Raw genomic sequence first — 15,454 nt, forward strand, 5'->3', positions numbered from 1 at the left:
ATTGTTTAAGTTGAGTTTGAAAGAAAATATTCTATCCCTGAGAAGAAGTTGCCGACCATTTTCTCCCGGAGACCAAATATTTCTAAGAGCAATGCACTTTATTCAACTAAAAAATTCCTAATTTGTCACCACAAGCCAAGGTGTTCTCGGAGGCTGTCACTACTCCAGATGAAGCCAAAGAACTAATATTGATACTAGCCTGTGATGAAAATGAGACACCTCAAATAAATCTGTTAGCAGATTGACAATGGGTAGTATTATCAGTGCATCAAGCAAATGCCTTCAAAAAAGTTCTACATTGAAGAGTTTCTTCGAAGCAACAACTTTTCAACAAAAGTGTATTAAGCATAAACGGTAGCTCTACTTAAGAACAGAAAAGTTGACAGAATAGTCAAGGACCGAGACACATAAAAGTAAAGGTTATTCAATTTGGATTTTTGAAGAATTCTCCCGACAACGAAATCGGTTTGTGGGTCAGACACCTTACCCAATCAGTCGTCATCCAAAGAAAAATATTTTTCAAAAGAGCGGCTTCAGACGTTTGCAAAAGTCTGAAAAGTTCATTTTACTTTTTAAAAAGATGCAGAACTCAAAGTATTCGTAAACATTTCATAAGTGAGTTGAAATTTCACACAACTTTTATTTCATAAGCAAGAAGTAGCTGGCTGTATACATCCAACGGCTAAAACTATGTGAGTGAACATTATATTCGTTACATGTTTTTGGTTTACGTGTGAGAGCAATTGCAGGTGATTTATGGTCTGGCACGTGTCAAATGAAGGCGAGATCAGCTTAGAGGTTGTCACTACTCCTGTTGAATATAATGAACTAATATTTTAGCTAAACTTAGATGAAATTGAGAAGTTTTAACGTATTCTGTTATCAGATTGTCAGGTATACTTTCTTTGCATTCAAAGCGCGCCAAGAAAACGCCTTCAAAAAGATAATAATTAACAAAAGTGATTCTAATAGCATCAACTGTTGGGCAATATTGAGTTCGGTAAGGACGGGACAACAAACATGAGAAACAAAACGTCAGCCAGCAAAAACGACAGTGGCAAAAAAATTTAACGAGATTTCGTTTAACGATAGAGCCAGCCAAGTTGTTGGTCTGAGATGTTACCTTTTCTGACGATTAGTTTAGGTTTTGGGACATCACCCGATTACCCAGAGAGTCTTTTTCGAAGAACGTTTTAAAACCTTATTAAAAGTCTACTCCTAATTGCTCAAATTTGTCATGACTGCATTTTGCTTAATGTGTTTAAAAATTTCAAATATAAACGCTGGCAATTCAAATTTACAGAAAATTTTTTGTCTAAAGTTTCCTTAATTTTTCAAAAGAAATGAAATTGAAAGCTTTCTTAAACCACTAGGCGAAACATTCCACCAACTTTTTCAAGCTATTGAACACTTGACTGCTTCACATGCAATGACTAAAACAATACTCATTACACATTTTGTTTTACACCAATGACAAAAACCCTGCCTCCCGAGAAAAAAAATTTGCAGACAAGTTTCTTGGGGAGAAAAATAATTTCCGAGAACCATTTCACTGGCTTATCACACTCGATTATTTGCAAAGTCTCACATCGTGGCCAGAACAGCGCAGAGATTGCCAATACTGCTGTTGAAGGTAGTGATGTGGTCTTTTAGCTGACCTGCAATAAAATCGATAAGGCTCAAAATATTCTGTCAGCAGATTGCCGAGAGAGTTATCAGCGCATCCAACAGATGCCTTAAAAAATACTAGACACAAGTTGTACTTCTATTTAACAACTGTGGAGCAAAAGTGTGTTCGGCAAGGACGAGGGACGTACTTAATATCAGAAGGCAGCAATTAAGACAAAGGCAAAAACATAACGGTGACGCAAAATATTTTGGCATCAGTTGTTTTAACAATGAGCACAAGCTGTGGGTCAGATAGATTATTTTATTGGACCTTTTTTTCGTTTAAGAGATCAGCCAAAGAGTAGTTCTTTTCAGTACATCAAGTTTGAAAATTTCAAACTCTCCTCCTCCAACAAAAAATTGTGGAAAAATTACTGGAAACCATTTATATCTGAGAGTCATCTAACTTGATTCCTCGAAGGACATTGTGCTCAACATGAACTGGGGCACTACTAAAAACAAAATACCGGCAACCAAAAAAACCCAAGGCCACAACCCAAAAAATGCCACTCAAAAGAAGAGTTCTATTACCAGTGCTGGCTTTTTCAAGCAGTACGACCTAAAGTCTTCTTTTTAAATTAGATGTGTACATCTAGAAGCCTGCTCTGATCTGAATAATGACATTTTCTTCAAACTCTATCAACGTTTTGCAAGACCCAGTGGCCCGCAGACAAAAATGTTAAGCGACAAATTGTAGTGTCCTGCCGATTCCACTCTACGTGCCAGATAGCTTTAGTGCAATCCATTCCTTTCACATCTCTCTGTCTGTAACGCCTGATCATTTTTAATTAAACGATTTTTCGACTCACTAACAGCAGGAATTTTCGACAACAAATTTCCCGTCAGCTTCAGCTCGTGCAAGAACGAGCTGTAATTGGTTAACCAATTCAGGGATCAACTCATGAAAAAGTACTTCTCAACAGTGAGCCTTTGACGTGCTCTGGAAGTGTACCCAGGTCAAGAGCGACAAAAATGTGTGATTAAGGTGAAACTTGGTTTCGGACCTCGCAATTTTTTTGACTGGTAAGCGTTTTCATTCCATGTTTCTCGAAACGGTTTTAGCCAAATTGGTTCACTCAGTTGTGTCTTAGCAATTAGAGATGATTTCTTGACTTTTTTTCAAAACCAACAAAGTTGCATCTGTAGAGTTTGTGCAACCTCTTGAGCAAGAAAAACTTGGCTAATTTATATCCAAAGACTAGAACACTGCAATCAACACTTTATATCCAAAACAGTAGCGATTAATACGCCGACCCCCGTGGTCACGAGACGCCCACACTAAGTTCGTAGGTCACTTTGGTTTAACACAATGACTATATAAGGTACTCTTACATTGCAGTGAAGTTCAAGTCGGTGCCAAAGGGAGCACTGACTTTTGTGTCCTTCTTCTGGTCAGAGGGTTCTTTCTTTTGGGTTGAGTCAGTCTTGCCCAGGTAGGGGTGGCGGTCATTCGACGGTTTTGGTCTGGCTGAAACAACTATCGTTTTTGTATTGCTTCTTTTTTGATGACATGAATAAACTTATAAAAAAGATAGTAACCAAAAAATTAACAGAAAATTTTTTAACCACCGCACTTTCACAAGTAGATTTTTATATGACAACTAATCAGAATTTCAGACTGATTTTTAATTGAAACTTTTTCTTTAACGAGAACAGGATATGAAACCATAAATCTTTAGAAAAAAATTTTGGCAAAATTTTAGGACTTATATCAAGAACAAGCGATACCCTGTGGCTCTGGTGGAATTTTCTGAGAGGGTACTTTCTTTAGGTCATCATCGGTGCCCCACGGTATTCGAGTCTGCAGGTGACCTGAAAAACGACAACTGTTTAAGTTATTATTAGATATAGTAACGTATTACGTTGACAAACAGCGCCCATTGTGAGCCCATTAGTGAAGCCTTTTGGTCAATTTAACCTCATGTATTCCGCAGAACGTATCTCACTACAATAAAAAAGGCACTTATAGTACGGGATATGGCGACAAAGTAACGAGTATACTAATTGTTAAACACTATTATACAATACATATTGTAAACTATGCAATGATAAAACGTTATAATTTGTATTATCCTTTGTACCGTTGTAACAAAAATCCGCAAACTAGCTGATAATGCACTTAAGATTTTGCTCCAACGAAATTATGAGACGTGACGACCGTTCTTACAAAATGTTTGCTTATGTCTATTTGATTGAAATGTAATTCTTTTATGAGAACTTAGCATTCATTACCTTCGTAACTACTAAGCTACAGCGGTTTTGATCTTCAACCTCTCACGATATATCATATATTAGTAATAAACAATGATAGCAACTGAGATCACTCAAAAATGAAAAAGTGAAGCGTGAAAAAGTAACCCGAAAAGTCAAAGACAGTTCTTGAACAAAAGCACTAAAAGGGTAGGGCAAAAACTTCACTATAAAAAACATAACCTATAGCCGGTAGAATACCGGAAAGGACTCAAAGAATTGTGCAACATAATTTGTTAACTAATTCTACTATTTCGAAAACATCGAAGAAACCACAACCAGAACAGGAATAACAATGAGGAAATAATAAAAAAAATTATAAAGATAGAAACAACCAATATTGATTTAGGAATGTGTATAGGTGTGTAGGTAGGTGGAGGAACGTAGTTAGGTGGGGGAGGGTAGGTAAGTGTTGGGGAATAGGTAGTTGGATGGGTCAGGTTGCAGCTGGCAAGGGTGGTGGGGTGTAGACACGTGCTAATTAGTTGCGGAAGGTGTAGTTAGCGGGTAAGTGTGGGTGTTAGGTAGGTGAAGGGGATGGTGGGTAGTTAGTGGGGGGGGGGGGTAAAAAGAAATCGTCCAAGATACAAATACCCAATGAGCATCATCAGCGGACTTGAAAAGCTAAACAATCAATTTGGTTTCACTAATTTGCGAAATTGAGGCAATAACCGCAAAAGTCGCTAGACATACTACGTTAAAGTAGTGAGCACAGACTTGGCCTAAGTCTGTTAAACTCATAGAACTAAAACTCATCAAAAATAGACAGAAGTTCCGAACCAGCACCCTTATCAGATTGATTGTAATTACCATTTCACTCATTTGTAGAACTTTGCCACAAAAGCATTGTAATTGGTTATACCAACCATTGTGTTTTTTATAGTACCCGGAGTTTGGCGGCAGAGCAAATCAGCGCTGAATCAGTGAAAAGACAAAGTTTGACTTATATGCGATTCCAACTTCCGCGGGGGTAGTTATAACATTTAATTTGCGTAGCAAGTCGTAACCACTAAGATAAATGGGTTTTCTGGCAATTACCTACAAAATAGCTTGTATATAAATAGTGTGCATACTACTATAGTAGTTACCAGTTATAAGCTATAAAAGTATGAAATTATTATGCTAAGAATTAATTTTGGGGTATGAATGATTTTCACTTTACAGCATAATTTTAACGTGGGCAAACTCTATGACCTCAATATAATCATGATGAAGGAAAACTGCACATAAAGAAACCTAAAACATTCTGGATATGCGATATTTACGAACAGAAGTAAGTATTCACACTTCAAATGTGCTGGTTCAGCGCTGAATTGCTCTGAAACTCAACTCCGGGTATGTTTTACTATAACGATTGCTATAATAGTATATACCGATTAGTATAATCATTCCTTTCCGGCCATATCTTGCAGCGTAAAACTTTTTTTAGATGAGTTGAGGTACTTTTTGTACAATTTAGTGGTAAAATGGACCCAAGTTTCCCCTTTATTTGCCAACTGGTATGGAGATAATGGATACAGCAGGCAGGTTGTTTTTGTATATTCTTAAAATATGGATAAGCTTTTAACAAAAAAAATGTCATGTGCGTTTTTAATCATGCAGTCAGTCTCCAGATTTACCCGGAATAGGCCTTGACAGGCAGCTGCCGGTTCAAAATTTTTGGGCACATTCGCTCAATTTTGCACCTGGTTTCCACTTTTATATCTCAATACATTTTAAAACTTGACCATATTTGCTTCTGGCCAATCCATTTAGCTGGTCTGTAAGTCCCAGACGCTTCCATTGAGAAAAGATTTAATTCTCTAGCCGGAGACGTATGCAATGGAGTTACAGATTTGAGAAAGGTTAAAATCCGACTGATGTCTTCCATGAGACTTACTGTTTATCACTACCCGAATGACCGAGTATAAGTCCTAGTCCAAAATTGACGGGCAACTCAGAGGATCATGCAAGATTCTTATAATATTATACATACTGATATCGTAGTATAGTGATTTTTTTCTGAGACGTTCTAATTGAACTTACGAAAGGAATTGAGAGAAATACTCGGCCTGATGGAAGAAGACGTAGATTTCTGATCTGTCGAGTTCTGTCCAATATTGAATATGTCACTGCACTCCCCTCCGGGTGGTCTTCGAACTCTGAAATGTAAAACCGTCCAGTCGCGAAATTTGAGAACGATACCGTTTTTGCGCTCATGTTTTATTTTTTGGAAGAATTTTGTGATCAATAGCTATTATCATATACTTTTTGTCTATTCAAATACTTTGTCTGTTCAACTTTTTGTCTAAAAATCGTATTTGAAAATTACGATCAAATTTCTGCTAAAGTATAGTTTGATTTGATCGCTGTGCTTTTAATTTCTACGGGCAATAATTAGTCATTACAACAGATTAATCAACAAATGTTAAACATAGCCGGCAGATTGCCGGAAAATAGCCGCGATAGACGCTTGTGGCCATGCATGAACTGAAACAACTAAAGAAATAAGAGATAGAAGTGCTCAGAGAGCTTTTTCAAAATTGATATTTGAAATCAAAAACTCAAGACTAATACTCAAGAATTAGGGCGTATAAGTTTGGCACTACTTAGATGCACACTATTGATCTTTAACTAAAATGTTCATAAAATTTAAAAATTAAACTTCCATAAGTGAGTTCAGAAGTCATTTTTTTGAGTGAGGTAAGTCACACAATTGGCCTAAAAGCAGAAATGACGTCACGCACACAAATTTTAACTGCAAAGCAATAGAAGTTAGTGAAAAAGTCAATTCCAAGAAGTCAATTCCAAGAAGTCAGGTCGTAAGAATCATCGATGGAGACGACGAATTAAAAAACATAGCAGGACAAGTCCTGACGTACAATTCAAAGAATTTTCATTGGCTTAACAAACAACTAGATCTAGAACGGACAACGGGTGAATTGAAAAAACCATTTCTAAAAAAATCAGATGAAAAAAAAACAAAAAAAAAACACAAAATCAATGTCAAAATGCTGCTAGGGAGAACAAAAAACCACTAGTGAGATATGGAATTTTGATTCTAACAAAAACCTAGGTCCAGAATGAGCTGTGAATGGATTGGGAAAACCATTCAGAAAAAAAATCCGATCCAAAAAATCGAAAAAACAGTAAAAATCAGAGTGAAATTGCCGCATGTGAACAAAAAACCACTACCGAGAAACCGAATTTTTGTTCAAACACTGTTTTCTCACTCTACTTTAAAATTAGAGCGAAAAAACTCACGCCGCAAAACCACTCGCTTTTTCGCTCCATTTCCTGTTTCGGCGTAACCAAAATCACTACTCCAATTTGACTTCAAAAATCATGAAAATGTGTGAACAGATCTTAAAAAAAAAGACAGCGCCCCAATACAATTCAAATTCTTTGAATTGTAAAAAACCACGATGTCCCCAATAATAGCCGCTATCGCTTCGCGGCTATTAATTAGAACTTATAAAGTACCAAGCCTAACCAAAAATATATCCTATCCTGCTTACAAGTACACCAATTTTCAAAAGAAATTAAATTACAAAAAAAATACCTGACTGGGACTAAATTTTCCCGAAGTGTGGTCTGAGTCAACATTATTAAGTGAACTGCAAAAATTTCCACGATGAGGAATTGCTAAAAGGACAATAAATTACTAGAATAACATCTCTTTGTGAAGTAGAGCAATGGAGCATGTCAACGACAGAAGTTACCATCCTTGTCAAAGCAATCCAATATGTTTCTCACCAGACGGGGCTAGGTCGGTAGTTTGAAAAACATCACAGAAAAATTGGTACAATAAATAGAACGCCATATTTAAAAATGCGTTGAAATGGAAATTGTGTTAATGAATACACGATTGTTGAGCAGTCGGCCGTAATTTATTTGGTGATATATTCATATCGAGTCCCGCGGTTCTAAGAATCAATGCCAAATTTGCTAAGCTCATGTTTAAAAGTTAATATTAATAGATCGAAAAATTATACGGATTCTGTATAACTGCCCGTACCTTGGTCACAGTGAGTTTCATTGCTGTACCATTGATTTTCAATTGTAACCATTACTGTACCAGACAAATAGCAGTCTAAATACTTTTGCCAGTCTGCGCAGACTCGATTAGGCAACATCCCAGTCTGTCCTTTTTCTTCGCAGCATCATTTACATTATTGGTTAACACTGCACAGAATGTTTCAGATCAGACTGTACATACAAAGAACTAACAGACTGTACATAGCAAATTTTGAAAATTTCGAATGACTGATATCATGCATGAAATTTTCAACGTGTCGATACCCGGAACTGCATTCTAGCTGAACTTCAACGAACTACACCACAATCAACTCACACATCGACCTCCACCGACTTCCGCCGACCTCCGACCTCCACCGACTTCCACCGACTTCCGCCGACCTCCGACTTCCACCGACCTCCGCCGACTTCTGACATCCGCCGACCTCCGCCGACTTCCACCGACCTCCGACATCCACCGACCTTCGCCGACTTCTGCCGACCTCCGACGACTTCCGCCGACCTCCGCCGACTTCCGACATCCGCCAACCTCCGCGACTTCCACCGACCTCCGCCGACTTCCGACATCCGCCGTCCGTGCGTGTGTATGTATGTATGTATGTATGTATGTGTTACTATGTGTTTGCGTGTGTTTATGTGCGTGGGGTGTGTGTATGTGCCTGTGGTGTGCCTTTATATGTGTACGTGTGTGTGTGTTTGTGTGTGTGCGTGTGTATGTATGCATGTGTGTTTGTATGTGTGACATTTTGAAATATTTTTATATTGTAGATAAAAATCCTAGTGATTAGTGATTCAAATCTGCTTGACGCAAAATCATCTCTGCAAGAAGACGAACTCCTGAATCGTTTCCGGTATTTTATTTCTTTGTAATTTTTTATCAAAGTTTTTAAAATTATTTAATCTTTTTTTACAGCCCTGTTTATGATTGTGTCGGTGGTCGCCGAGTTGACGACCTTAAAGATCTCGCCCATGATGCAAGGAATTATACTCACATTTTTGTTATAGTGGGTGATAACGACGCTAAAACAATGCCGGTTTCTTACATTTATCGAAAATTTGTTGAGTTTCGTGATGCGGTTTGGCCCACAAAAGTAAAATTTCCTGGGCATCTGAGACGTAAGGATTTGCCACCTCAGTTAGTGTCTAAGAATAATATGTTTCTATGAAATAAACTTGGGTCCCAACTTAAAGGAACCAGAGTGGTTAAACGCGAGGACTTCGATGATAATATTGGGTACCATTTTGATAAATATGGTGAAGGTTTTCGCCACCTTGGTGTTTTAATATTTTCTGCGTTCAAAAAGTTCTGTTTTGTGTAACTGAAATGTTGAGTTTCAAGTAAACGCTAAATCAGTTCTTCTGACAAATTTGTTTTCCCCTTAGAACCTACTTTTTGTTTAATTCATTTTATTTAATGGACTCCAGGTTCTGCTGCTTTGTTTTACCATTTCAGATTCATGTTTTGATGTTCTGAGTTTGTGTTAATGTTCCGTGTGACGTCCGTGACGTTTGACATCTTTCCCGTTCGATTCGAGAAGATGGCGCATGATGATGGCGCTTGGAGCTGCCTGCGGCAAATGTTGGGAAAAGATCACCTGTGACAGGCGAAGTCGATTTACATGCAGATTATGACCTGAACAATTACAGAAAGAAGAAAGAAAGTGGGGACATTTAAACTATTTAATGTAATGGACATTAATTAAATGGACATTAATTCCTTATTCCATATTTATATATTCCGTATTTATAAATTCATGCGTTTATAAATTCAAACAATATGACATGTATTTATAATCATGCGTTTATAAATTCAAACAATTTACCAGAGCTTATTCTTTTTGCATGAGAGAGGGAGTAATTTATTTGACCGAGCAGCGTGAAACAACCACTTAAAACCCCTACCAGATCAAAAAGCGGCAATATTTAGGCAGCAATTAACAAATTGTGCAGAGCGAGTTTTGGCGGTAATTACTTGTGTGCAGATCAAAATTAGGCGGTAATTACTTATACACAGACAAAGCATAGCCGGCAATTATTCATGCGCAGATATCATTTAGGCGGGAATTATTCATTGGCAGATAAAACTAAGCCGTAATTTACCCCTGCAAATAGAGTCAACAGTAAAACTTTTTCATGCTCGTAGTATTTACTATGAAATTTTATCTGTAATTTCCCAAAAGTGACATGAACATAGTAATGGTAAGCCAAAAAAACAGACTGCAATTTTCAATGATTCAGCGATGATTTTTGCTGTAAGCAAGGTACGGGTGTTTACTGTCCCAATTCTCACAAAATTGATCATTTCGATCAAGTCATGTCGATTTTTTTTCCGGTGTCCAATTCTAACAGTAATACTTTCAGATCCATCTTCCATGTATTAAAATTTATCTTCCACGTCTTTACTGTATTTCATGACCTGATTTCGATGCTTTAATGGGCCATGATTTTCAACAATTTTTCTCAGAAATGATTTTCAATTTTTCATGGCTTGATGTGAGTTTTTCAATGTGCCACGAAGTTTAAAAATATTTTCTAAAGCGAAACAATAGTTTTCGAGGAAAAATATAAAATCATATGTCAGCGTTTAAAAAATTACGACCAACTTTGAAGCAAATTTAAAATGCATTGCTTTTTAATCGAGATTTTATTTGACAGAAAAAAATCTTTTTGTCAATAAATTTGAATGTTCCCATTGATTTCATCAAAAAAAAAAAGAAAATTTCTTGTACTTTTCAAGCAAAACATTTAATTTTAATTTGCCATATCTTACTCTTCTTCAGAAAATGAACATTTAATAACGTTATTTTTTATCTGAAATAAACAAGAAAGAGAAGCAATTTTTTTATTGGTCGAAAGGGTAGATACATGAGCATCATAGTCAAATGAAAATATGCAAAACAAAATAAAATTTTTTAATCAAAACATGAGACTGATTGGTGTTTAAAGTGAGCTAGTTCTGGAGATTTACCTCACATTTTCAGTTCTGTACATCATAAGGTCACGTTCATAACTGAATCTTACTTTAACTATCCTTAGTTCTTTCAAAATTGCATTGAAATCTACAGCCATTTATAACAAGAAAAATTTTTCTGTCTTCTCAACAGATCTTAACAGGGTTCATTGAAAACTTTAATGCAGAGGCAAAATCAAAATACAAAAATTGTTTGAAAAAAAACTTTTTCAAAAAATAATTTCAGCCCTTTGTTGCTGATGTTAAGTTAGATTTTTCATCAAAAGTTTTTTTGTTTTATTCAATTAAAAATCAGATGCACCATTGCAGATTCATGATAGTCCTGTTAATAAATAACTTTGGATATCATAATTCTTTCGGTTTTTGAGAACGCTTTTTGAACGATAAGTTAATATGGAGAAGGAAATAGTTATAATTGCACTTTGAAAGTACAATGCTAAAGATTTCTCTTCCCAATCATACGAGAAAATTGTAAAAATGCAACCTGTAAACAAAGAGGGAGCGGGGTGCCTGTTTTGGAGGAGACAAAGTCGAAAGAGTCAGACAAAAGATCATCGGATTCAAAGGAGACCATTTTAATAATATAATAGCTACAAACTTTGTTTGTGTGCAATTGGATCCTATCCGTTTGTGCTCCCCCCACAGCATAGTGGGTGCATATTATTTGCACCCCCTAGACGCAAGTGCCATAATTTTACAAAATGATTGAAAAAGAAATGACGCGTGCTCTGTAACAGTGTGGAGCACAAGTTACTGGGCGGCACAAAAGAAAAAGATCCGAGCAATTAACAATTAAAAGTAGTTTCTGATGATACTTGATATACACAATGATGCCAAAAAGTTACATAGAGCACAATTTGTGCTTTTTCCTTTCGTTATTTTTTACTAAAAATTGAATTGCACGGACACCTGAAACAAAAAGTGCTTTTTAGAAGTTCCACAAGCGAGATGTTTGTCTCATTTTCTCCACTTACACAGAAACCCTCGTTAAACTGCTGTTGCTTTTATTACTATTAGCAATGCTATTGCGATTCGAAAAGAAAAAAACAAGGCGGCTCCTCGTGAAATCATGGCCTTGTACGTCAAACTATGCATAAATACACTAACGAAAAATAAACCGACTAACGTCGGACAAATTGCTTTCGAACGACAGGTGCGGGGAGAAAACTTTAATTAAGAGGTGTAACTTAGAATTAATTTGGTTCAAAAACGCGTTCCTCTATGGGTTCGAACCCTCGACTTCTAAGACAGAAGCCACATCTGTTAACCAGACACATTTACCCCACCTTTAATAATCTTTACTATTTTAGCAACAAACTTTTTTTGGAATGAAAGCAAATTAGGTTACACAAATATCAGAAATATGTTGTGAAACAAATCACTCGAGAAATCAAAGAATACTCAAAACAAAAGCACAAAAGCGTCAAGCAAAGCGTTTTGCATACAGGAGAAAACCAACACGTTTACAATAATTGCTACCAGGCACAATATATCTCTAGTGAAAAAACTATGCTCGTTGTTTGAAGGACTGAAAGAAAATTTCATAGAAAAAACTCAAAAATTTGGTTTGCAACAAGCGATATCTTATATTTGGGATTACAACACCATTTGTTCTCAAACAATCGGCGACCGGTTGGCGCCATCAGTGGCTAATGGCCGTTTAGTGAGGCTAGCTATAGCTTAAAAGAAGGGCGGGAGGTGAGCGATGCGGGTGCTGTGGTGGGGTGCATTGGGAGGATAAATTTGGGGCACATTTGACTGCACATGACCACGTCTATCTGCCCAGAACGATGTGCATGGTTGGGGATGGGGATTAAATGATGCAGGGGGGGGGGTGAATTGAGGGGGGGGGCAAAACTGATAGATCCGTCCTTCACACCATAAGAGTATGTCTCAAAAATGGTTTCTGTGAATCGCATTTTCGAACACTACCGAGCAGAAGTGCACTAATAGAACTTAATGCCCACTGGCGCTACGATGCCTTTTTATCCCGTTTTTGCGAACGAAAAGTCAAATGGTTCAGAGGAAAACTCGGTCATGCAGAAAACCGCAACAAAGGACCACATGACTAATATAATTGCTAAAAATTTCGTTTGAGAGCCATTAATCAGATGGATGGGTTTTATTTGTTAGATGGTGAAAGAAACTAAAAGCACTAGTTCATTTGAAAATTCGAGAAAATATGAGCTCCGGTGCATTAGTAAAATTTTTTCTACAAAATCTTGAAAGACACTGAGGTGGTACTGGAATGGTCCGCTCAAAGTCCGGATCTCAATGAAGTTTAGAATTTTGGGGCAATTTAAACGCAACAATTACGAACGCAGGCAGATCTTTAGGAAAATTTGGAAGATTTGTGTCAAAGTTGTAACTCAGATGTCGTCAGAAATTATACAGACATTGACTCATTGCTAGAGAACTGATTTCAACTCAAATTGGTTTTTTTTATTTTTGTTTTCTGGCACATTTTAGAAATCAGTAATTATACATAGGCTTTTGGTATCACAGTGTATGTTTTTCATATGAAAACCTGTTAGCCCATTTCGTATGAAGAAGAACATCGGCGGTCTTCATATTCTTAGGCTAATACATTTAGACAAAATTGACTACTTCATACAAAGAAAAAATTTTTTTTTCTCATTGCTAGAGAACTGATTTCAACTCAAATTGGGTTTTTTATTTTTGTTTTCTGGCACATTTTAGAAATCAGTAATTATACATAGTCTTTTGGTATCACAGTGTATGTTTTTCATATGAAAACCTGTTAGCCCATTTCGTATGAAGAAGAACATCGGCCGTCTTCATATTCCTAGGCTAATACATTTAGACAAAATTGACTACTTCATACAAAGAAAAAATTTCTATCTTTTTTATGGCCTTCTAAGCAAAGGACAACTCCACATCTTTATAAATCTGAATGCACCAAAATGGTCCAAAAATATCAAAAATGTTTCCTTGAATTTTTTGACACTTTTTTGCTAAGTCTTCCAAAGCGGAGAAAAAGCAGTATTGGATTTCGATATAATGAAAAAACTATTGGGTGACTTGAGTGAGAAAACTGTCCAATCGATACCTTTGGGGGGAGGGGGGGGGGTTGAATTGGGGGGGGGGTGGGGCAAAACTGATAGATCCGTCCTTCACGCCATAAGAGTATGTCTCCAAAATGGTTTCTGTAAATCGCATTTTCGAACACTACCGGGCAGAAGTGCTCTAATAGAACTTAATGCCCACTGGTGCTACGATGCCTTTTTATCCCGTTTTTGCGAACGAAAAGTCAAATGGTTCAGAGGAAAAATCGGTCTTGCAGAAAACCGCAATAAAAGACCACAGGACTAATATAATTGCTACAAATTTTGTTTGAGAGCCCTTAATCAGATGGATGGGTTTTATTCGCTAGATGGTGAAAGAAAATAAAAGCACTAGTTCATTTGAAATTTCGAGAAAATATGAGCTCCGGTGCATTAGTAAAATTTTTTCTACAAAATCTTGAAAGACACTAAGGAGGTGGTACTGTAATGGTCCGCTCAAAGTCCGGATCTGAATGAAGTTTAGAATTTTGGGGCAAATTAAACGCCACAATTACGAACGCAGGCAGATCTTTGGGAAAATTTGGAAGATTTGTGTCAAAATTGTGACCCAGATGTCGTCAGAAACTATACAGACATTGACTCACTGCTAGAGAACTGATTTCAACTCAAATTGGGTTTTTTATTTTTGTTTTCTGACACATTTTAGAAATCAGTAGGTATACATAGTCTTTTGGTATCACAGTGTATGTTTTTCATAAATAAATCTGTTAGCCCATTTCGTATGAAGAAGAACATCGGCGGTCTTTATATTCTTAGGCTAATACATTTAGACAAAATTGACTACTTCATACAAAGAAAAAAATTTTTTTTCTCATTGCTAGAGAACTGATTTCAACTCAAATTGGGTTTTTTATTTTTGTTTTCTGGCACATTTTAGAAATCAGTAATTATACATAGTCTTTTGGTATCACAGTGTATGTTTTTCATATGAAAACCTGTTAGCCCATTTCGTATGAAGAAGAACATCGGCCGTCTTCATATTCCTAGGCTAATACATTTAGACAAAATTGACTACTTCATACAAAGAAAAAATTTCTATCTTTTTTATGGCCTTCTAAGCAAAGGACAACTCCACATCTTTATAAATCTGAATGCACCAAAATGGTCCAAAAAATCTCGAAAATGTTTCCTTGAAGTTTTTGACACTTTTTTGCTAAGTCTTCCAAAGCGGAGAAAAAGCAGTATTTGATTTCGATATAATGAAAAACTATTGGGTGACATGAGTGAGAAAACTGTCCAATCGATACCTTTTGGGGGTGGGGGGGCAATTTGGGGGGGGGCAAAACTGATAGATCCGTCCTTCACGCCATAAGAGTATGTCTCTAAACTGGTTTCTGTGAATCGCATTTTCGAACACTACCGAGCAGAAGTTGTCTAATAGAACTTAATGCCCACTGGTGCTACGATGCCTTTTTATCCCGTTTTTGCGAACGAAAAGTCAAATGGTTCAGAGGAAAAATCG

The 15,454-nt window shown here is 36.7% G+C and overlaps 1 protein-coding gene across 2 annotated transcripts in view; it reads right to left on the reverse strand.

Annotated features, from left to right (window-relative positions):
* Positions 1–2,992: 2,992 nt before the first annotated feature.
* LOC142351180 (uncharacterized) overlaps positions 2,993–15,454 on the reverse strand; it is a 56,343-nt gene continuing 43,881 nt past the window's right edge. For both annotated transcript variants that reach the window (XM_075403301.1, XM_075403302.1), the window contains exons 6-8: positions 5,944–6,059; positions 3,397–3,480; positions 2,993–3,136 (exon numbers count right to left, since the gene is read on the reverse strand). In XM_075403301.1, coding sequence (XP_075259416.1) covers positions 2,997–3,136; positions 3,397–3,480; positions 5,944–6,059 — 340 coding nt within the window. In that variant the 3' untranslated portion in view covers positions 2,993–2,996. The remainder of the gene's footprint in view (positions 3,137–3,396; positions 3,481–5,943; positions 6,060–15,454) is intronic.

The sequence above is a fragment of the Convolutriloba macropyga genome, chromosome 12 (assembly GCF_964194025.1).
Source record: "Convolutriloba macropyga chromosome 12, txConMacr16.3, whole genome shotgun sequence".
Taxonomy (NCBI): Eukaryota; Metazoa; Xenacoelomorpha; order Acoela; family Convolutidae; genus Convolutriloba; species Convolutriloba macropyga.